This window comes from Ranitomeya variabilis, chromosome 2, assembly GCF_051348905.1.
Source record: "Ranitomeya variabilis isolate aRanVar5 chromosome 2, aRanVar5.hap1, whole genome shotgun sequence".
Classification (NCBI taxonomy): domain Eukaryota; kingdom Metazoa; phylum Chordata; class Amphibia; order Anura; family Dendrobatidae; genus Ranitomeya; species Ranitomeya variabilis.
In genome coordinates, this window is record NC_135233.1 from 228,510,086 (window position 1) to 228,532,730 (window position 22,645).

Here is a 22,645-nt window from a genome sequence, read left to right on the forward strand (position 1 = left end):
CCCTGGGGGGTGATGACGATCGCCCAATGAACGAGCAAAAGGCTTATACGTCAGGTGAAATTATGTTTTGTGCTGCACAAAAGATGATCATTCTCGCCGTGTATAAACATTAGTCGTGCTGCTGAGAACAATGGCAGCCCCTGCGCCCAGGACAATCTATTACAGAACGTTAAACGCAGTCTGCAAATATGGTTGTATAAACCCATGTGTAGTTTTACATTATCGGTAGAACATGGAGAACAGGTACGGTGGTGGACAGAGATCAGTGGCAAGATATTAGGCACTACTGCACTGTAGTATTGCCAAATTATCACTAATGGAGTCAGGGCCCCATCACTAGTACAATGTCAGCACGAAGCTGGTGGGGATTTCAAGGTTAAGGAATGTATTTGTATCTGTTAAGAGTTCTGATATCATTTCCAGACATTGCTGGAAATGTGCATTTCCATCGTAGAAGCATCAGAAAGCAGTTCTGATTGTCCAGGGTAGCGCATTCCAGAGAACTGGTGCAGCATGAGAAAAGATTTGGAGATAGAAGGTTAATTTTATGGTTAGTCCAAGATCGTTGGCAAAATATAGAGAATGGGTAGGGTGTTAGACAGAAAGGAGGGGATGAGATATAAGGTGATGTAGCATTTTGAAGACTTTTGTGCAGTGATGGGCACTGGGTAGAGGCATTGTGGTGTAGTGTTTTTTGTTTGGTAATATTAGTCTGGGTGACTGCACTCAGGGCATATAGTGAGGATAGGAGAAAAGGGGCACCAGACACAAACTTCATTGTAAGAGGCAATGACTACTAATACTTATGCAACAGATTGAACATTGGCTCATATTTCAATATGGCTGCCTATAATATCACCCTTACGTTTTCAATTAAATGCATCAAACGAGACTTGAAAACAGGGTGAATTAACAGAGCATCCGAACTGTGTTTTCTAGATAATTAGGATGCACTTACGCGTTCTCCATCAGCTCCAGGCAACCCGAATAATCCTGGAAGGCCAATATAGCCCTAAGATGAAAAGAGAAACAAAATGTTACATTGAGGTCTGAATGCATCGCTTCCTGCCTGCTTGGGCATCAATCTCTCGATGGTGGCCACTTCTCTTCCAGCGCTGGGCTGCGTCCCTCCGTGATGAGATAAACCTTGAGGCAAGTGTATATGCCCATGGACTGCATGGTGCTGGCTTCCACGATGTAGTCCAAGGGCACATACCCTCACACCAGGGACCATGGTATGCAGAAGGGAGCCTGGGCGCGCAGCCTACAAGGACCTGCAGTGATAAATGCTAGTTAAGGGTTAGTGGAGACAAAGCTGACATCATCCTTTTGCTGTTAGTCATTGCAAAGAAACATCAATACACAATCAAAGCTTTTGCCTGTTATTAATATCAAATAAACCACATCTATGGAGCAGAGTCCCCGAGCTCAGCAATTCCGATAACCTGACAGTAAAGACATAAAATACGTCAGGACTCTGCTTTATGCTGCAAATTAATTAAGTGCTTGAACCTTTTATGTTCCCCCCAATGGCTCAGTCACTTTGAGGCAGAACAAGGCAGCCCATTCACTTCTGCCACTAATCGTCAAGTTCATCCAAAGGAGGAAAAAAAATGGGGGTATCGGAAGATGAGATTAGACAGATTCTCGTTTAATCCATTTGTAATAAGTTCCAGATCGTAGATATTAGCTGCGGTGCACGGCTTAGTTTCACCGCTTTGTTTTCAAGAAGGCTGGACTTAGGGTTAGCTTTTCCTTTCCATATCCTATCATTGTCAATGAACTTTTATAGGCTATGCACGTCAGAGCAAAGGCTGCCTAATCTGGTAATTTTGGAAGGATTGACCAACTATGTTACTGTATGTATATAGGGCTCTACTGACCCACTTTCCTTCCACATGATGGCAGGGATTTAAAAAAAAAAAAAAAAAGGGCTGGCATGATGAATTTCAACATGCCCAATCTATTATTTGCATCAAACTGACAGCTACAGAAGACGTTTGCCCTCCTTTTTTTTTAATTAACATATTTTGAAAGTTAGGAAACCTAAAACCAAATTATATAGCGATTGTAATTCATGAAGTTTTCCCATTTACGTTTTTAGGAGGGAATCTCACTCTGGACCGTTTCTTTTTACCAGTGGGTAAAGCCACTCACAAACTGGTGGTCTAAATCTAAATCCACACTCTTTGTGCGCTCAGCCTAAACCAACCATGTATAGGGAGCTTTGCTCAATATGTACTTTAACTTTCTCATAGGCTTCCATTTGCCAGGCTGAGGCCACAAACCAAGTCGTTTTGGTATCTGCCTGGCCTGTATATGTCGGCATACAATTTATTTCACTTCACATAAAACAAAAACAAATATGTATGTCTTGTTTTTTTTCTGCAATGGCATTTTCTACTGGACAGATGTCTAGACACCCACCCAGACTGTCTATACCACCTGTGCCCGGCAGCGGCCATAAACGTAGCCTGTGACTGGTTCCTTGTAATACAGGTGATTCCACCAAATACTGGCAACGGAAATATCTTAATGGGTGATATTGGCACCGGATGGAGAACTACTGTAATACGGAAACACTAGTTGGCCTATCTAACAGTATCAGTATGGTTCATATTGCCAAACATGTAATAGTATAATATATATAATCTCAAGAGTTATACATAATGGCAGATAATAAAACTGCAGCTGTGGAAAGCCATATGTTCTTACACGCTGCAAACTCCTACTAAACGACATTGCATTCTGAATTCTCGCTGCACAAAAAAAAAAAAAGCTGATGAAAGAGAAGAGCTTTTACTTGCCACCAATAGACACATATGGATTCTTTTACTGTACATCTCAATCTGAAACGTTAACATTGCTGGCCCTTTAAGAGCTTATAATATCAGTGCTTTTTTACTGTCTGGTATTGAATTAGTAACATCTGCCCTGGAGCTTGTCCGATGTTAAAGTGCGGACCGGGTGACAAAGCGAACATAACAGGGACAGGAGTGCTGCGATCATCGCCTTATTTTGCAATACCTTATAAAAAGTCTTAAAGTCTGCTCGCTGTGAGTGAGTCTAAGAAACCCAATGACAGGAATCAGGGCAAAAGATGAAATCCTAGAAGTCTCATTTGCATATGGCCTCAAGATGTGTTCTTAATGCTCTGCTAATGGTTTCTCGACTTCGAGCCGTGTGATGCGAGTACAATTATTGCCGTAGATTAAAGAGTCGACGTCTCCAAAGTGACTGGTTGGAAAAACCGAGAAACCCAGCTGATTTCTATAATTACAGGGATAGCAGCTTAACTTCTAAAGAGCTTTTTTTTGGGGTACAAGAACGTGGAAATCATCCCCCCACTAGGAAGCAAAGGGTTATTAATGACACAAAATGCAACCATCAAACCAAATACCGAAACAAAACACATATATAAACACATTTTCAAAATGTATCATGCATCTGTATGAAAACTAATGAAAATAAAAAAATAAAAAAAAGAGTTCACAGCAATCCACATCAACTAACCGGCACTAGAAAGTGACATCTGACATGTAATGAATATCTGGGCATCACCTACGATTTTAGCTTTCACATAGAAGAGAAATTTCAGGAAAAAATGATTTATCATAATTAAAAAATATTGCTGCAAAAAATACAAACAAAAAAACTGCATCAAAATTAAATAGAAGTGTCAATATTGGTTGTTAAAGGGAACTTGTGGTATTGGTTATGCACTACGATCTGTGGTGGAATGATAAAGGGCTGTTGAAGCTGAGCAGATAGATATATAGGTTTGTAGGGGGAAAAAATGTACAATACTTAAATACAAAAACTTCAGAGACAGAAACATTTTTCTTCAAGAAGATAGGTTATAAATGGAAAACCAATTCTTGACTCTCAATACCTAATGTAATTACAGTATCTGTCAATGTTGGCAACCTTTTAACAAGACTGAAATAAAAATACACACTATCAAGAAGGCATGAATTCAAGTATTAGGGCTTAGATATCTAACACACACAGATACTTATCTTAAATATAACTCAGGACCCAAACCAGAGCGCAATGATACAACTTCTAGATGTCATCGGACTGATTCAGCATGACTCCATACTGATAATTCACCATGACAAACATAGCCATGGATCTACAATCTAGACAAACTTATTAATAGTACCGTTTCCAATCTATTCACTGAGCTCTTCTAGAGGTATCTGTTCATCTCTCATACAGAGAGGTTACATAGATGGGCTACAAATGGTGCAAGTGTAGGGTTGTGACACTAACCCGACTTCCCTTTGGTCCTGGAGCTCCTATCGGTCCTGGTAATCCCTGGAGAAAAGACACAAAAACAGAAAAAGGAAACATATTCAGAACTGTCACAGAGTACCATTAGCAAGTCATATCATAAAGTTGTCAGAGACCACCCGTATTGTTCATATCATATCTAAATAAATCAGTATGCCATGTGTCCACATTTCTTTTACTTTCATTAGTTTAGAGAAACTAGTTTTTGTGGGGTCTTTTTTAAAGAAAAAAAAAGGGATATTTTCCAAAGCTTCTAATCTTCAGTCTTTAGCTGATACCAGGTTAATGGTGACTGAACCAACAGATTTAAGCAAGATGGGCAATTAAAAATATATATATGGGGCTTATATACCCATTGCCGTATATGAACATTACACAGGACGTGTGCCATAGAATGTCAGGATTGCCCTATATGACCCCGAGCAGAGAGTGGATCAACTGGGGTATTTCTGGGGGTGAGGGATTCCCTTTAAGTTCTGTTTATCTGACGGTGATCAGCTCCAGCATGGCCATCGGGAAAGCAGCCCTTTCATGATATCCATTTAAAAAGGATCCGTCACTGGATGTTTCCATTTAAACCGAGTACCTCCTCCAATTGCTTCTGCTCCTCTGATTCTGGAACAGTTTTTCTTTTCTGCTCCCCAGTTCCAAAGTTATGCCCCTTAGAAATAAAGATGCAAATTTTCCATTTGCCTTTTCTCCTCTGGCACTGGCCAATCAAAACATGGCCGCGCTCACAGAGAAATGAGGTGGTAGACGCTCATTGGTTAAAGGGATAATTAATATCTTTATTGCCAGGGGGCAACGCTTTGGAACGAAGTGGCAGAAAAGAAAAAAAGGAAAAACTGTTCCAGAATCAGTTGAACAGCACCAATTGGAGGAGGTACTCAGTGTAAATTTAAAGTCCAATGAAAGGTTTCCTTTAAATGAGTATTCTCAAGACAATAGTCCTTACCTTTAAGACCTATTAGGTATATAGAGAGGCAAGTTATGGACAATATTCATTACATCATTACATGGAGCCTTTTATTGTGGCCAAAGTAAAGAGGAAAAGTCACAATGTGCAACAGTACTGGGTGTGAGAAAGGACCTTGATATAATGGCACCAGTAGCATTCAGACTAGGGTAGTATCAGGAATGGAAAGCTGGAGTGGAATATTATGCGCGCTGAATTAATAACGTGTCATCATTTTAATGCAAAATATTGGTATACGTATGTGATTATTCTACAAAATTAGGTAAGTAAGCCAACTAAAAGTGGCATGATGAAAAGTAGTAAGTTTCTCACAAGATATACCAGGTCAGTGTGTGCCACTGCGATCAGCCTGGCAGAGGTCTAGTTTTAAGCTGTATTTAGATAGAAATTAAGAAATCTGCCTCAATGTAGCAGAAGACTAAGCTGGCAACAAGCTGTAACATTGGAATCTATACTTTATCTCAATGCAGAAAACTACATAGCTGAAATGTGAAATATTCTGCTTTGGAGCCTATCCAGCGAGAGATACAATGTAATCTGGAGAGACACATTGATATCCTGTCTGAGCTCCGCTTTTTATGGACATCTGTTTCTGTTTCATATGGACATACAAATTGGCAAAGTCTTGACCATCAAGCTGCACTATTGTTCTTAATGGCGTTATGTAGATCACTTTTCATCCACAAGACATCTGGGGTAATATTATCCAGTTATTTTAAATGGCAGACACAACAATGTGTGTAGTAATGACTTTCTGTTTGGGAACCAGGCGGCTATGGATGAACGATGCTACAGGTTATCTTCTAGAGAAGAGGAAAGATTTTAGTTAGATGACTCAGGGACCACCACACAAGGCAATACCAGACCAGTTAGAGAATGCAGAATATATATTAAAGTTTGTTACCTAGTGGTTCAAGTCATAGGTAAAATTAAGAAAACATTTCAGCATTGTCTACCTACAAAAACTATCTGTATATCTCAAAATTACCCAGAACCCTGCAGAGGTAACCTGCTCACAGCATGGTAAGATTTACTGCACCTGCCTGCCAGGATAACCTTTGGCCCCTGGACTTCCTTCTGGTCCATGTTCCCCCTGCAAAAGAAATGAACGGCAGCTTCATGAATACTCATTGATGATTAAGATTAACCCTTTACAAGCCAAAAAAAAGTCCACAACAAGGACCTATCCTTCCTCTCCTACCCAAAAACTGAAATCAGAAGGGTTCCTCTGAGGTGTCAGCGAAACCTTTATCTATAACACATGGAATGGTCTGGAGGCCTTTGCTTTCTCTGCCAAGATGCTTTAAAGATTCAATGGCCTCTCTTGAAACAACCCTACTATTCATTTCCATCTTCACGCAGCCGAACTTATCCAAACATGAAGGGGGGAGTGTGGAGGAACAAGGGGGCTACAGTGTCCACATTAATCCTGCCACTGGGAAGCAGTGGAGAGCGGAACTGGAAGAGTTAATGAAAGGATTAGGCATACCCCCCACCCCGAGTGCTGGCGATTTCCACTAACGTCACGTCGAAAAACACACATTTATTTTGTAGAGTTCTAAAAAAAAGTATTCCTGGCTGTCATTTTCAGGGGACTCCAGAGACTGGATATAGACAGGGAAGCAGCAGCCCTAATACTGCAGCCACTCAGGTAGTACAGATCCTCCTGAGACAGCTACTCTGCACGGGATTAGGAGCCATACATCAAGCTTTTATATGACCTGGGCACTATAAATGCTAAATGATTCCAAATCCAGCAGAGGAGACGGACGTTTATGACCCTCCTTTATTAAACTCTGCTCTTATGTCAGTTCGTAGTTAGCTGACAGATAAATAAATTTACCCAGACGGCGATCATCTTACCGGATCACCAGGATGACCTTGAGGTCCGGGATAACCCTTCTGTCCCTGAAAAGAAGAAAAAGTCACATAAGCAGTTAATAAGCATTTACTGAAAGACTACAGACCAGAAGTCAAATGCAGATTATATAAAATCACACTATCCAGTAGTAAATTCATTCTCCTGGCTGCAGACATAGCACACAAAAAACTCGTTAGATTCTTCCGTATTTTGGATGAGCCTCGCCTATTCAAGTCTATGGGTGCTAAAAAACCCAAAAACCAGATCCCACCCAGATCAACCGTATAACATCCAATTTTTATTGAAAGATTGCAATCCTTTAACATATTAACATTTACAAGACCAAATACAGATTCATAACGGCTGATGAATAAAAACAAATTGCATACAAATAAAAAATTAGATGAAAAATCGGACAATGTCCATATCGATGTGCAGTCTGTTGTGCAAACTGCCCAAAAATACATCTATGTGAATTTCGTCGAATGCACCGGACATTTTCTTTTGCATAAGGGCAAAAGACTGTTTTTCATCAGTGCGCTGGATGTTCGGTTTGTATGTCCCTTTTTACCATCAGTGTGGCATCTGTTTCTTTCCCATGCAAAAAAAAAAATTACAAGCTTGTCATACCCACTCTGAACAGTAAAATATCGACAGCACTTAGATGACACAAGTGTGCTGTCATTTTTTTCATCATGGACCTATTGATTTGATTAGGATCAAAAATGGACATGTCTCCATTTTTATTTTTTTTCATTTTCAGACAAGTTCACAAAATAACAAATGTGAACAGCCCCAAAGTCTATAAAGGGCGGAGGTTCAAATATACAGAACGCTTATCTCGTTACAGATTTTACAAATTCCAATGTAGGAAAGGGTGAAATCCGCTGTGAATCCGGATCATAATCCACATTTAATGTAAGGATTTGGAAGCAGTTGCGACATTGATTTGCAGAGAAATTTGCGTTACAAAAATTTCTTTGTGAAACCAACATTATAGTTTTTAACAAAAAATGTATACATCATGTAGTAGCAGAGTTGGACAGATCCTATGTCTGCCCACTTCTGACTACACAGCAAACTTTTCTGGATGCTGGGGTGAAGACCTAATGCCCGACACCACTCATAAAACATGCAAAGTCCACACAACCTGTCCTCTTCACGGCAGGTATCACCAGGAATCCTCTCACATGATAACAGCACCTGTTTTTTCCCCGGACTAGTGGCCTCCTATAGATTAATTACCTCCCATCACACCTGCCGTAATGACACCTGTCGGATACCCGGACTGCCCTAATAGAAGCATGGCGACCCCTCTCCACCATTTCTGGTTACTTCACCAGGTATCCCAACACATTTATCATAAAGAAATAATCTTTCTCCCTAACAAAATCCCCTACTTTGGCAAATCTCCAAAAACCTGTGAGGTATTGAACCATTTCCCTCTTACCTAGTGGCCACCTATATTATATACCATATTTTTCAGACCATAAGACGCACCTCAAATTTTCAGAAGAAATATAGGAAAAAAAAATGAATGCGTTAAATGAGGGTCCGTCTTTCAGTCCGAATTCAGCCTACCGGGGGGCTAGGGTGTGATCGGGAGCGCTGGTGGAGCGGGGTCACAGGAGGTGTTCAGTGGTCTGGCGATGATCTGACTCATCTCAGGCTGGTGCGACAGGTTCGGTGGTGCGGGGGCTCCGCCATTTTGTCAAAGCCCCCACACATCCATCCCAGGCTGGTGCGCGGCAGTTTTGGAGATGCTCGGTGGTGCGGGGGCTCCGACGACATTTTGTGAAAGCGCCGCACTTCCATTGCTGTAATCTCCAGGAAAATGGCCACCGGAGGTGGTGCATGCGCAGAATGAGATCTCGGCACCGAGATCTCGCCTCCCGAGATCTCAATCTACACATGCGTTGCCTCCGGCGGCCATTTTCCTAGAGACCATAGTGTTACAGCAATGGAAGTGCGGGGGGGATCCGGGCTTTCACAAAATGTCGGCCCGCCCCACCAAACATCTCCAAAACTGCTGCGTATCAGCCTGGGATGGATGTGTAGGTGCTCTGGGCTTTCACAAAATGTCGGCTGAGCCACCGCACCACCAAGCATGTGCGAAACTGCCGCGCATCAGCCTGGGTTGAGACTCCTGGTAAGCACATCCGGACTATAAGATGCACCCCCCATTTTCCTCCAAAATTTTTTTTTTTGGGAAAGAGTGCGTCTTATAGTCCAAAAATTAAGGTATGCAGTGAGTCTTATTATATACTTAATCTGTGTCGTTTTCACTCTTGTGTGACAGAAACATTCAAATAAAAAGCTAGTATAAGTAACCATGTGCTCATTACTTGCTGCTCCAGCCAAAAGCAGCATGCACAATCAGTAAAGAGCTCCCTAAAGGCTTCAAACTGGCCAAAGAATGATAAAAATGTAATAAACAGACTGGAAGGCAAGTCCTTCATTCCCCATATGCCCAACTATCAAAGATATACAGCTGATTATGGGAAACAATAATAGGATGTACGTATTTTGGCAATTTGTCTTGTATGCTGAAAACCGACTGATTTTAATGAGTGTTTTGGATCAGATTTTCACAGTGTGTTTGGTCAGTATTTACCATCAGTGATTTTTTTCATAAGCTTAAAAATATGTGCAAATCTTCTCCTAGCCATTGCAATGTTAATCACAGACAGCACATGGATTGCACACCGATGACATCCATGTGTTGGCTGAGATTTTCACAGACCCAAAGACTGGTAAAAGTGTTTTTGATCCCACACTCGGGCTGAAAAAAACCACAGACCAGATATATAAAAAACAGACGTCTGAATTAGGCCTTAAGAGACGCTGAGTGCAGCAATCAGCTGATATTCAGTAAAAGTAGCGAGTATCCAACACCAGACTGATCTCAAACATCAGAGGTTGTGGATTATATTACAGCCGGTCATTGAAGAAATGATCCCTGTGATGATCGTACAGAGCCAGAGTGGATTTTCCACTTCTGAAACATTAGCTCTCTCTTCCCCCAGGTGAAGAAGAAAATCAACCTGTAAAAATCACAACCACACTGAAAGCCACAACACCTGCACCATCTGAAGATGCTCAGATTGATGTAAAGAAATCCATCGGGGATTAACAGAACCGACCATTTTAATGAGAATTGAAGAAATCTCATCCACATGCTACGGTATTTTTTCACTGCAGTTTCTCCCCTATTTTCCATTCTTGCCCACTGAGAGCCATAGTTGTTTTTTTTTTTTTTTACAGGATGACTGGTATTTTTCAATGGCACCATTACATAGATGCCTAACATTTCCGGGGACATTTAAGCCCAGAGCATCCATCATAGTCTATGTGACTGTTCACATGTACAGTATATGTTTTGTGCAGACAGAGAGGTCTGTAAAAAAAACAGAGGCACGCTTTTTATCCGAGTCAAGGATCACAATAGCCCCATACAAGTCTAAGGGTCCATGAAAATCACGGACAACACACTGTGTGAAGTATTCCACAATCTAATCAGGTAGACTGCATTACGGAGAATATCTAATGCAGGCTTAGAGCATGTTCACATTGCGGTTTTTGTTACATATCAGTGGCTCCATCAAGGCTCCCGTTTGAAGCCCTAAAAGACGATATTTGGGAGCAACCAGTGAGTGGGCCATTAACGTTACTGAGACTTTGCATTCTGTCTAGCCTCAACTTCAGCAATGTCCACCTACTTGAGATAGGCAAAAAGACATCACTTTTGTGCCCGCCTCAGGAAGGCAAGCACATCTAAAACAAAGACCAAACAAAGCACAAAGTGACTTCGTCTGACTCACTAAACCCCTTTAGGGGTTTCATAGGAATCTCATTTTTCAGAGATTTGGACAGAAGGCCCGACAGAGCCACTGACATGTTGCCCAAACAAAATGTGAACTTTCCTTCAAACATTATTATTTTAAATAAGTCAGAATTGCTTTTGTAGCTCTGCTTTTCCAGGGCAGAGCCAAGATTAATGACTACAACTTGGTTGAATAGTAATAGGGGAATACATGTCAATTCTGAAGTTTCCCCCATACTTTACACTGCAGTTCAGCCAGAATAAGCACAAGCTCCTCCCCTGAGGAAGTAAGCATGGGCGGGATGATTATAAACAGCAAACAGATACATTGCCAGTTAGAAAAATATTACCTTGTAACTGCCAGAAAAATGAGCAACATAGTAAGATCTTTGAGATCTGCTGTAGGCCAGGATTATCTGTTTTTGCAAGAATAACAGGGAATAAAATCTTTACTGACTGTACTAATGTGCAAAAGACTTGCAGAAAATAATTTGGAAGCTGGTAGTCACCACTGTTACGAGGAATGTGTCACAAAGATGATCTCTAATCCAAAGACCAAAGCTCGAGTAGAAAAGCCAAGACATATTTCAAATACACTCTTGGCTATAATATTGGGTTAAAAAACAGCAATATTCATCTAATCTCATTATAAAGAAAATAAACAGTAAATGCGAACAACTCACCTTTCGACCCAGGGGCCCAGGAACACCCGTCAGACCGGCCAATCCAGGATCTCCCTAGAGAAGGAAAGCAATAAGTACATTGCTTACAGGTGATGGATCACAGACCAGGCAAAGTAATAAGAGATGCCAGCAGTCTGGTGTGATACATTATGTTACTTGGTCTAATACACAAGAGATTAATATGTCGGTATCAGAACCGCGCCATTGTTAGAGGCATAAGATTTATGTGATCTCCTAAGAGGTAAGATGAACGAATTTCGCAAATGAAATAAATGAGCCATAACTTACAACAAGTTGTCTGATCTAAATTGGGAAATATCAAGCTGAAGGAGGAAGCAATCTCTTCTGTAAAGAGCTATTCCCGGACAAAGCAGATTTAAGGTTGTTAAAGGGTTATTCCCCAAACCACAAGTTACCGTCTATCCAATGGATAGGGAATAACATGCTAATTACTGGAGCAATAAGGCACTGTGTTTTTGGCACAGAGAAAATACGCAAAATCAAAAACTCAACAAAAATTCTCTGCAGGAACCTAAACCTGAAAATGCGATACTGGAACGCTCCCATATCCGAAACAGATGGCATCCTTGTATTGTCCAATCACATATCAGAGCTATTTATAAATACTTTTGATTTCGGTGCTCACACGGGACCAAACTCAGTTTCAATGTCCCAATGTGACCAACAGACTAAGGGCTCCTTCTCACTTGCGAGAAATACGTCCGAGTCTCGCAGGTTAAAACCCTGCTCTGGCACCGGCACTCCAGAGCGGTGCGTGCAGCTCCATGTATTGCTGTGCGGCTGCACGGTCTGCTCTGGAGTGCCGGCGCCAGAGCCGAGTGAGAAGAAGCCCTAAGAAACAGATACGTGAATAGAGTCCTATATTATAATGTGTCCGTGTGCTATACAATTAATACAAATGCATGTGTGAATTCAGCCTGAGTTAACAAACTTCATAAGAAAAATATATCTAAGAGGTTGTCCAGTTCAAAATTAATAATCATTCCCCCTAATAAAGATATATTCAACTTATTAATACATTTGTATGTCCAAAAGTGCTGTGATCTTCAGCAAATCGATCTTGGCTCGCAGCAGCTTCACTTCTGGCTTGTGCTTGACACAAGAGAGATGTGTCGGCACAACATCAGTAAGGGTGTGAAAGAGGTTGGCTAGACAGCCAGCCCCCTTCACCCATCACCGATGATGTGCTCACATAGTAGACACTTTTTTGTGACCAGCACAAGCCAGAAATGGAATTGCAGAGACTTTGGGACCAGTGCCAATGGCTGATGATAGTGGCAGCTTTGGAAATAACCTTTAATATTAACTTGATGCTTAGGCAATATACACTACTTCTAGGCAACCGTTATGCTCCATTACCAATACACAACAATATGTTATAAAATAAAAGAGCGAAATTGTTCTTGGCATATGCAGGACATGGCATTGCATCCTATAAGAGCTTGCCAAGGTTTTTTACTACAGAGAAAAGAGATAAGATGATGAGAATACCTTGAATCCATTCATGGCTTTTCCTGGAGAGATGCCAGGATCTCCTTTTTGGCCCTGGAGAATACAGAATAAATAGAGCAGTCAACAGAAATAGAATAAAAGAGGAGATCCCTGTTTTAGAATGACATCACCTTATCCACTGGCAGCTAGTAGTGTAATGTAGACTTAGGCTCTGTTCACACAGAAACATCTACCGTACTAAGTTTTGCTGGTTGTCTGATGAAAAAAAACACAATTGAAGTTCACTGGATCTCTGTTCTTGTCACTGAAGTCTAAGGGGGATTGTCTGAATCCCGTATGAGTCCTGTTTTGAGCGTTGACCTACAGAAACACTGTGTGAACAGAGGCCTAGTTACCTATTGTAGTAAAGGTTCTAGTAATGCTGCAGAGCGACAAGAAAAGGGAAATGGGCAACTTGACTTGTTAAGCTGCACTGAATGTGCGCACACAGGTGTTGAGGAGTTCAAAAACCACAAATTTTTAAATGGAAACGGCAACAGGAAAAGCTCTTGTTTTTGGAAGACTTTTTTCATTTCCTGTAGCGGTTTTGAAGCTTTTTTTTCTTTTAAAGAGGTTTTTCCCCTGAATCATTTTGTCAAGGGATGACACCGGAGAGACCACGCAGATCCCACTGCTGCCACCAATTGTGAAAGATCACAGCCTGAGAGGTCGCGTAGATCCACTTGCTGTTATCTTTTTGTCACGAACAGCTCTCTGCTGCCCCCTATTGTCCAGACAATTACATGATTGACCAACGATTAACGGAGGAGGTCGCAGGCTGTTTCCACTAATAGGTCGGGTATTGGGAAACTAACAGTGAGCGTATGATATATAGCCTCCTATTCTAAAGCATGGAATATATAAATACCCTGGTACGATCACTGCTAACTCCACAATAACCCAAGAATTACTTGCTGCCACTACCAGTCGTTTTTATACAGGCTAACTGGACGCCTGACAGGTAGCATATGGCTTTCAGGAGTACGGTTTACAGAACAAAGGGAACAGAACTATAGAAATTTTATATTTAATCCAGTTCTTTAAAAAAAAAAAAATATATATATATATATATACAAAAGATTTTACAAAAGGGACAAAACAATACAGCATATATAATTCCATAAAATAAACATGATTAACAAAAGAAACTTCCTTCCCTGATCAGAGATGATTCAGCTTAGCGAAGGAGAGCACTTTGATTGGAAACGTCCAGTGGACAGGATCGTGAATGCACTGATATGCATCTACATGAACACAGTTCATAATTCGCCTTGACCTTTTATCAGCACCCAAGTTACAACCGCAGCCCCCCATTGATGACCTCATGTCGGTCAGGTTATGGGAGGTTCTCAGCCCTTCAGGATTTTATGAAATGCCCAACATTAACAATATCTTCACTCCTGAGGATCACAGAAGTTCGAGATCGCCGCCATATTTTTTATCAGGATTTTACCTTTCCATAGAGAGTAAACAGGATATGGCTGGTGTCAGCTATCTGGCCACTATTGATTTGGGGCTTATAGGCAGGTGCCAAACTTCTGAAAAGAGGGATTTTTGTGTACTCACCGTAAAATCCTTTTCTCCGAGCCAATCATTGGGGGACACAGACCGTGGGTGTTATGCTGCTTGCCACTAGGAGGACACTAAGTGATACAAAGAAAGTTAGCTCCTCCCATGCAGTATACACCCTCCTGATGGCTCTCAGCTAACCAGTTCGGTGCAAAAAGCAGTAGGAGATCAGTAACAACATATTAGCTTACAGCATGTCATATTATATATGAGAGTATAGCATATCGGATTATAAAAACAAGCATAAGCCAATACCAGGGTGGGAGCTGTGTCCCCCAATGATTGGCTCGGAGAAAAGGATTTTACGGTGAGTACACAAAAGTCCTTCTTTCTCCTTCGCCTCATTGGGGGACACAGACAGTGGGACGTACCAAAGCAGTCCCTGGGTGGGGACAACATCGGATCAGGCCCTGTGTAACCGCTACTTACAAGTGCGCCACCGTGGCCTGCAGAGTCCGCCTGCCCAGACTCACATCTATGGAAGTCTGGGAATTATAATGCTTCAAGAATGCATGCGGACTGGACGAATCCACAAGCTTGCAGGCGTGTCTTGTCGACGCCTGGTGCCTAGAACCCACGATAGACAGGGAGATAGGCTGACATCTAACACGGAAGGACTCCTGGATGGTGAAAGGAATACACCAGGCTAAATGGCCGATGGAGACGGCTAAACCCTTCCTGTAAACGTCAGGAAGCCTTCCTCTTACCGTCAGGAAGCCCAAGATACAGTGTCCAACCTTCGGAAGGACGCCGTCCTCGAGACGTACCTACTCAGAGCACTCGCTTCGTCTGGAATATGGGGAAATCATTCTATTTTGTGGACTGGTGCCGAAAGAGATGAGGGAAGAACTATGCCCTCATAACAGTGGTAATACAATACCACCTTGGTAACAAGGGACGGGGAAGGCCTGAGGACAACCTTGCCTTGAAGGAAATAAGGGAAAAAGGTCTGAAAGGACCCGTTAGCACCGAAGACTCGTCAGGATGAGGATATCGCCGAGAAAAAAGGGGCGACCTTCCCTAATAGAATAGATCCCAATGATCTAACGGTATGCGATAGGGAAGAACTACATGTGAAAACTTCCTGCGAGGTGGTCCCTACTTGCAGTTTTGTTGCAGAAAGGCAGAAAGCTACCAGCTCCGCAAGCAAACAAACTGACGTGGTCAGTGCGGATTTCCGAGGATCACTGGGGCCCTTTCTGCTTTCTGAAAAGCTTTCGGAAGTAGTGAACGGGGAGTTGTGGAAACTGGTACCACGGAAGAACCAGAGCATGCAGTGCGATGGCTCTTGGATCTCGAGGCCGAACGACAAACTCGAGTACACAGGTGATCAGTCAAGACGCCATCCGAACTACAACTGGAGAGCTTCAGTGAAGGCAGGTCTGATGGAAGACTTCCGGGTGAAGTTCCCACTCACTTGAGGCGAAACCCTGACTGCTGAATATGTTCGCAGCCCAGAGTTATACTCCTGGAATAAATAACTGCCGAGATCACCGAGTGATAGATCTCGGCCCATGTGAGAATGTGAGGTACCTCGGCCATGGTGCCTGAACGTGGGTACCTGCTAGATGATTGACGTATGGCACAGCCGTAGCATTGTCCAATTGAATTCAGATGGGTTGACCCGCCATAAGGCAGTGGACCTACTGTAGGACTACCTTTCGGATCTCCAGAGCAATGATCAGGAGAAGAGGACTGGCAATGGAAGTTACTAGTAACCACTGAACTGGGAGAAAGGCCCTGGATGAAGAAGGAGCTCAGAGACTATCTGTCACAGGGAGACTAGGTGAGCGAGAGCTAATAACCAGGGCCCCTGCAGTTTCCCTCAGACTAGGGAAATCCTGACTGACCCTCTACCTGGAGTTTACACTGATGGTGTGCATGTCAAGGCCTCGAACCTCACCCTGTCTCCTGTTTCAACCCTAGGCTGATACCTCCGCCCACCACCCAGTGAAGAGGTAATATTCCAATACCCACAGTTAGCACAGACAAGGATAAAGGAAAATATACACCACGCCGCAGTCACTCAGGAATACAATATAAATGTGCAGGGCAAAATAAATACAAATATAGGAAGGAGTAAATAAGACAAAGGAAAATACACCACCAGCAACGAATCTCCAACAACCAGCTCTCAACTCCAGACCGAGATAACAAAGCACAAGACAGAAGCTATAATCGGCGATGCCCAATGATCAGGAGAACTATTTAAAGGCAATGGGCATGGCCCAGCTTCCAATCTGAGGATCAGGTAAATTAACCCCGGAACAGCTAGATAAAATCTAGCCGACGCCAATGAGCAAATAGTGGTCAAAAGCGGAATTACCGCTGTCTGTCGGACGACCTGGTCTGAACAGCGTCCGACATGACAGTACCCCGCCTTCTACGAGGGACCCCAGGGCCCTCACGGCTTATAGGACCCGGCTTGTCTGGATGGCGACGATGAAAAAACCTGACCAGCCGATCGCATGAATGTCCGAGGCTGGTACCCAGGACCTCTCCTCAGGCCCATAACCACGCCAGTGTACCAAGTACTGTAAAGTGCGACGCACTACACGAGAGTCAACCACCTTGGAGACTTCAAACTCCAAATTACCATCCACCAAGACTGGAGGTGGCATAGGCGCCGCGTCCACAGAACCCACCACCATCTTTAGAAGAGACCTGTGGAACACGTTGTGTATCTTATACACCGTAGGAAGCTCCAATCGGTACGCTACTGGGTTAATGACGGCGGTGACCCTAAATGGACCAATAAACCGTGGACCCAATTTAAGGGACGGTATTTTGAGTCTTATGTTTTATGTGGATAACCACACCCAGTCATCCACACTCAGGTCCGGACCTGGCACACGCCTGCTGTCAGCCACACGTTTGTACCTAGCACCCACACTCAACAGGCGCTGTTTAACTCTCCTCCAGACTGATGACAATTGTGCTCCTAACTGGTCCTCCTCCGGAACGCCGGAAGAGCCCCTATGACTCAAAGTACAAAATTGAGGATGTAGCCCGTAAACACAAAAAAACAGAGACTCCCCAGGCGACTCCTGGCGGTGATTATTGATGGCAAACTCAGCCAAAGGAAGAAAGGTAGACCACTCCTCCTGGTTATCAGAGACAAAGCAGCGTAGGTACTGTTCCAAATTTTGGTTCATACGCTCAGTCTGACCATTTGACTGAGGATGAAACGCCGAAGAATGAGATAACTTGATCCCCAGCCGTGAGCAAAATGCTCTCCAAAATTTTGCCACAAACTGAGACCCCCTATCAGACACGATGTCAGACGGAACCCCATGAAGTCTGACCACCTCCTGCACAAATACCTGAGCCATAGTCTTAGCGTTAGGCAATGAAGGCAAAGACACAAAGTGCGATGAGGGCAAATTAGTGATGAAATCCATAGAGATTTCCGTCCAAGGCTTCCTAGGTACCTCAAGAGGAAGTAGTGTGCCAACAGGACGGGAGCGGGGCGTCTTAGCCCTAGCGCACGTGGTACAAGCTGACACGTATGAGACCATGTCCTGGCGGATTTTGGTCCACCAAAACCAACGTGACACCAACTCCAAATTACCTCTAACCCCTGGGTGGCCAGCCAGGACAGCATCATGATGCTCCGCCAAAACCTTTAAGCGGAGATGAAGCGGTACAAAAGATTTGTTGATGGGAAGCTCAGATGGTACCTCCTCCTGAGCCTCGGCAATCTCAGCCTCAACCTCGGTAGTGAGAGCCGAAACCACAACACCCTTTTGGAGGATGGGTACTGGATCCTCCCGAGGTTCTCCCCCCGGAAAACACCTGGACAGAGCATCCGTCTTAGTGTTTTTAGACCCCGGTCTGTAAGTGACAACAAAATTGAACCGCGTGAAAAACAATGCCCAGCGAGCCTGCCTGGGGGACAGACGCTTGGCTGACTCCAAATACAGCAGATTCTTATGATCGGTAATAACAGTTACCTGATGTACCGACCCCTCCAAGACGTGTCACCATTCCTCAAAGGCCAACTTAATTGCCAACAACTCCCTGTTGCCGATATCGTAGTTACGTTCGGCGGACGACAGTTTCTTGGAGAAATAGGCGCACGGACGTAAACCACTCAAAGATGAGCCTTGAGATAGTACCGCCCCCACACCAACCTCAGACGCATCGACTTCCACAACAAAGGGTTTTGATACGTCTGGCTGCACAAGAATGGGGGCTGAAACAAAACTGTTCTTAAGAAATTCAAATGCGCGCACAGCAGCCTCAGGCCAAACGGAGAAATTGGTACCCTTTTTAGTCATGTCAGTTAGCGGTTTAGCAATGATGGAAAAATCCTTGATAAATTTCCTATAGTAGTTAGAAAACCCAAGGAACCGCTGAAGTGCTTTCAGGTTATCAGGACGTTCCCAATGCAGCACCGCTTGCACCTTAGCGGCGTCCATTTTAAAACCAGAAGCAGACACAATATAACCCAAGAAAGGCAACTCTTGAACAGAAAATACACATTTCTCAAGTTTAGCATACAGCTTATTCTCTCTGAGAAGCTGTAAAACCTGCGTGACATGATCTAAATGAGCATCACGGTCGCAAGAATATATGAGAATGTCATCTAGGTACACGATAACGAATTTCCCCAAAACATACGAGAACACATCATTGATGAAATGTTGGAACACTGCAGGTGCGTTAGTCAACCCAAATGGCATCACCAAATTTTCAAAATGACCCTCAGGGGTATTAAAAGCCGTCTTCCACTCATCACCTTGACGGACTCTTATGAGGTTGTACACCCCCCTGAGGTCAAGCTTGGTAAACCACTTAGCACCTGCCACCTGGTTGAACAAATCTGGTATCAGAGGCATAGGGTATGGATCACGAATCGTAATCTGGTTCAACTCCCTGAAATCCAAACACGGGCGTAATCCGCCATCTTTCTTCTTCACGAAGAAGAACCCTGCTGCCACCGGCGAGGATGACTGCCTGATGTGCCTTTTGCTCAAGCTTTCAGCAATGTAATCTTTTAACGCTTGTCTCTCCGGACCGGAGATGTTAAACATCCTTGCTTTAGGCAATTTGGCCCCTGGTTTAAACCTGATAGAACAGTCATAGGGACGATGTGGCGGCAACTCTGAACAACCCTTCTCAGAGAACACATCCACAAAATCCAGAAGTGACTCCGGAACGCTTGAAGTCACCGCAGCCACACATGTGGCCAGGCAATTCTCCTGGCAGAACTCGCTCCACTGAGTTATGTCCTGAGTTTTCCAGTCAATTACCGGGTTGTGCATGGACAACCAAGGAAAACCCAAAACCACCTGAGCAGGAAGATTCCTGAGCACCTTACAAGTAACCCGCTCGGAATGTAGAACTCCAATGTGGAGTTTCACCTCAGCCACAAATTCAGTAATCTCCCCCTGAGAGAGAGGAGCAGCATTGATGGTGACCACGCGGATAGGATGAGACAGTTTTTCAATCCAAAAACCTGCTGTGCGCGCAAACTCCTCATCAATGAGATTTGTGGCTGAACCACTATCCACAAAAACAGTAATTGGCAGCTCACTGCCAGCAATAAAAACCTTAGCAGGGATCATGCATTGAGAAACCACCATGGAGGATATACATAATCTCAGATTGGTCTCCTCCACACCCTCTGAGCTTAGAAGTTTTCCGCCGTTGCGTTTTTCTTAGACAGCAGAGGACAGATTTTAATAAAATGACCAGTTTTACCACAGTAAAAACAGGCTCCCTGCTTTCTGAGCTCAGGGGCTCGACGCTTGACATGTGACACCCCTGCGATTTGCATAGGCTCCGTGGGCTCACCTGCAGCAACCTCACATGAACCTAAACCCTCTCCCATAGGCGGTGTCTCATGCTCCCCCTGACGCAAACGGCGATCAATGCGGACAACCAGACTCATGGCGGAATCTAGAGAAGCAGGAGTCTCGTACATCAGAAGGGCATTTTTAACCCTTCCAGAAATCCCATGTATAAACTGACTCCGCAATGCTGGATCATTCCATTGTGTATCGATCGCCCAGCGACGAAATTCAGAACAGTAATCCTCTGCAACTCGCTCCCCCTGGCGAATAGTGCGCATCTTAGATTCTGCTAGAGCCATTCTGTCAGGTTCATCGTAGATTTTCCCAAGAGAGGAAAAAAAACTCTCCACAGAGTCAAATGCAACAGAATCAGATGGCAAAGAAAACGCCCATGCTTGGGGATCCCCGCTTAACAATGACAACACCAGGCCCACAAACTGAGCCTCATTACCCGAGGAGATCGGGCGCATGCTGAAATATAGTTTGCAAGCTTCACGAAAAGAAACAAATTTACTGCGTTCCCCAGTAAATTTTTCAGGCAAAGGAAATTTAGGCTCAGCAACTCTTCCTGTCGCTCCAGCCTGCACATTAGATACTGCTAGTCCCTGTTGCTGCACTGCCCCCCTTAACTCAGTGACCTGTAGGGACAGCGCCCTCAACTGGCGGGTTATGGAAGTCATGGGATCCATGACAAAACACACAAAAAAAGAAGAAACCCCCTTTTTTTTTTTTTGTTGGGCCGATTATAATGTCACGGGGAGACTAGGTGAGCGAGAGCTAATAACCCGGGCCCCTGCAGTTTCCCTCAGACTAGGGAAATCCTGACTGACCCTCTACCTGGAGTTTACACTGATGGTGTGCATGTCAAGGCCTCGAACCTCACCCTGTCTCCTGTTTCAACCCTAGGCTGATACCTCTGCCCACCACCCAGTGAAGAGGTAATATTCCAATACCCACAGTTAGCACAGACAAGGATAAAGGAAAATATACACCACGCCGCAGTCACTCAGGAATACAATATAAATGTGCAGGGCAAAATAAATACAAATATAGGAAGGAGTTAATAAGACAAAGGAAAATACACCACCAGCAACGAATCTCCAACAACCAGCTCTCAACTCCAGACCGAGATAACAAAGCACAAGACAGAAGCTATAATCGGCGACGCCCAATGATCAGGAGAACTATTTAAAGGCAATGGGCATGGCCCAGCTTCCAATCTGAGGATCAGGTAAATTAACCCCGGAACAGCTAGATAAAATCTAGCCGACGCCAATGAGCAAATAGTGGTCAAAAGCGGAATTACCACTGTCTGTCGGACGACCTGGTCTGAACAGCGTCCGACATGACACTATCGTCTGAAAGTCTGCTTGACTTGCTGAAAACTAACGGAGTGAAGGAAACTGCTTCCATTGTCGTCTCCATTTGTTCCTCAGAACCCTCCCAGCAAATCGAATGAAATGAGGGGATGAGTGAGCAAGTGCGCGAGCTCCCTGTTGAAGGACCATGACCTTGTCTGGAGGGAGATTTACCACCCTTCTGGAAGAGTACCGGATCATCCTCAAAAAGGATATCTGCTGGGCTGGAAATGAGAAGTTGTCTAAGTCTAGCCACCAGCCCAGGTGAGAGGGTATAGCAAGTGATATAGACGACTTTGCGTAGTCCTGCAAGGGCAGGTAAACAGTCGGCCAAACAGGGCAGGACGACCACACCTCTAGGTGCAAGAGGAACATGACAGCTGCCATGACCCTTGCGAACACTCTGGGTGCGGTAGCAAGGCCGAAGGACAAGGTCGTGACTTAAATGCTGTTCACAAATGGAAAAGCTAAGGAATTTTTGAAGAGGGTAACCATCCCGAATGTCGATGGATGCCAGAATCTGCACCTTTTTCTGTTGAAGTAATGGCTGAGCGGAGGAACTCCATTCGAAGAAGAACCTTGTGAAAGGTTGTTAGAAGTTTGAGGTCCGGGATCGGTCCTACTTCTCGTTCCCCTTTTAGGAACCAAGATCCCTTAGATCTAGACTGTCCTGGACAACCCTTTCACTGTTGGTCGGGGCTGTAGGAACGTACAATCCTTGGTTAGTCTCCCGCTCAAAAGATTTGATTGACCAGCTGTACTGTCTTCA

The 22,645-nt window shown here is 43.8% G+C and overlaps 1 protein-coding gene across 2 annotated transcripts in view; it reads right to left on the bottom strand.

Moving 5' to 3' along the window:
- The window catches only part of COL27A1 (collagen type XXVII alpha 1 chain), a 477,424-nt gene that overhangs the window by 370,104 nt on the left and 84,675 nt on the right, over nt 1-22,645 (bottom strand). For both annotated transcript variants that reach the window (XM_077283906.1, XM_077283905.1), the window contains exons 6-11: nt 13,152-13,205; nt 11,640-11,693; nt 7,136-7,180; nt 6,312-6,365; nt 4,276-4,320; nt 959-1,012 (exon numbers count right to left, since the gene is read on the bottom strand). In XM_077283906.1, the coding sequence (XP_077140021.1) occupies nt 959-1,012; nt 4,276-4,320; nt 6,312-6,365; nt 7,136-7,180; nt 11,640-11,693; nt 13,152-13,205 (306 nt within the window). The remainder of the gene's footprint in view (nt 1-958; nt 1,013-4,275; nt 4,321-6,311; nt 6,366-7,135; nt 7,181-11,639; nt 11,694-13,151; nt 13,206-22,645) is intronic.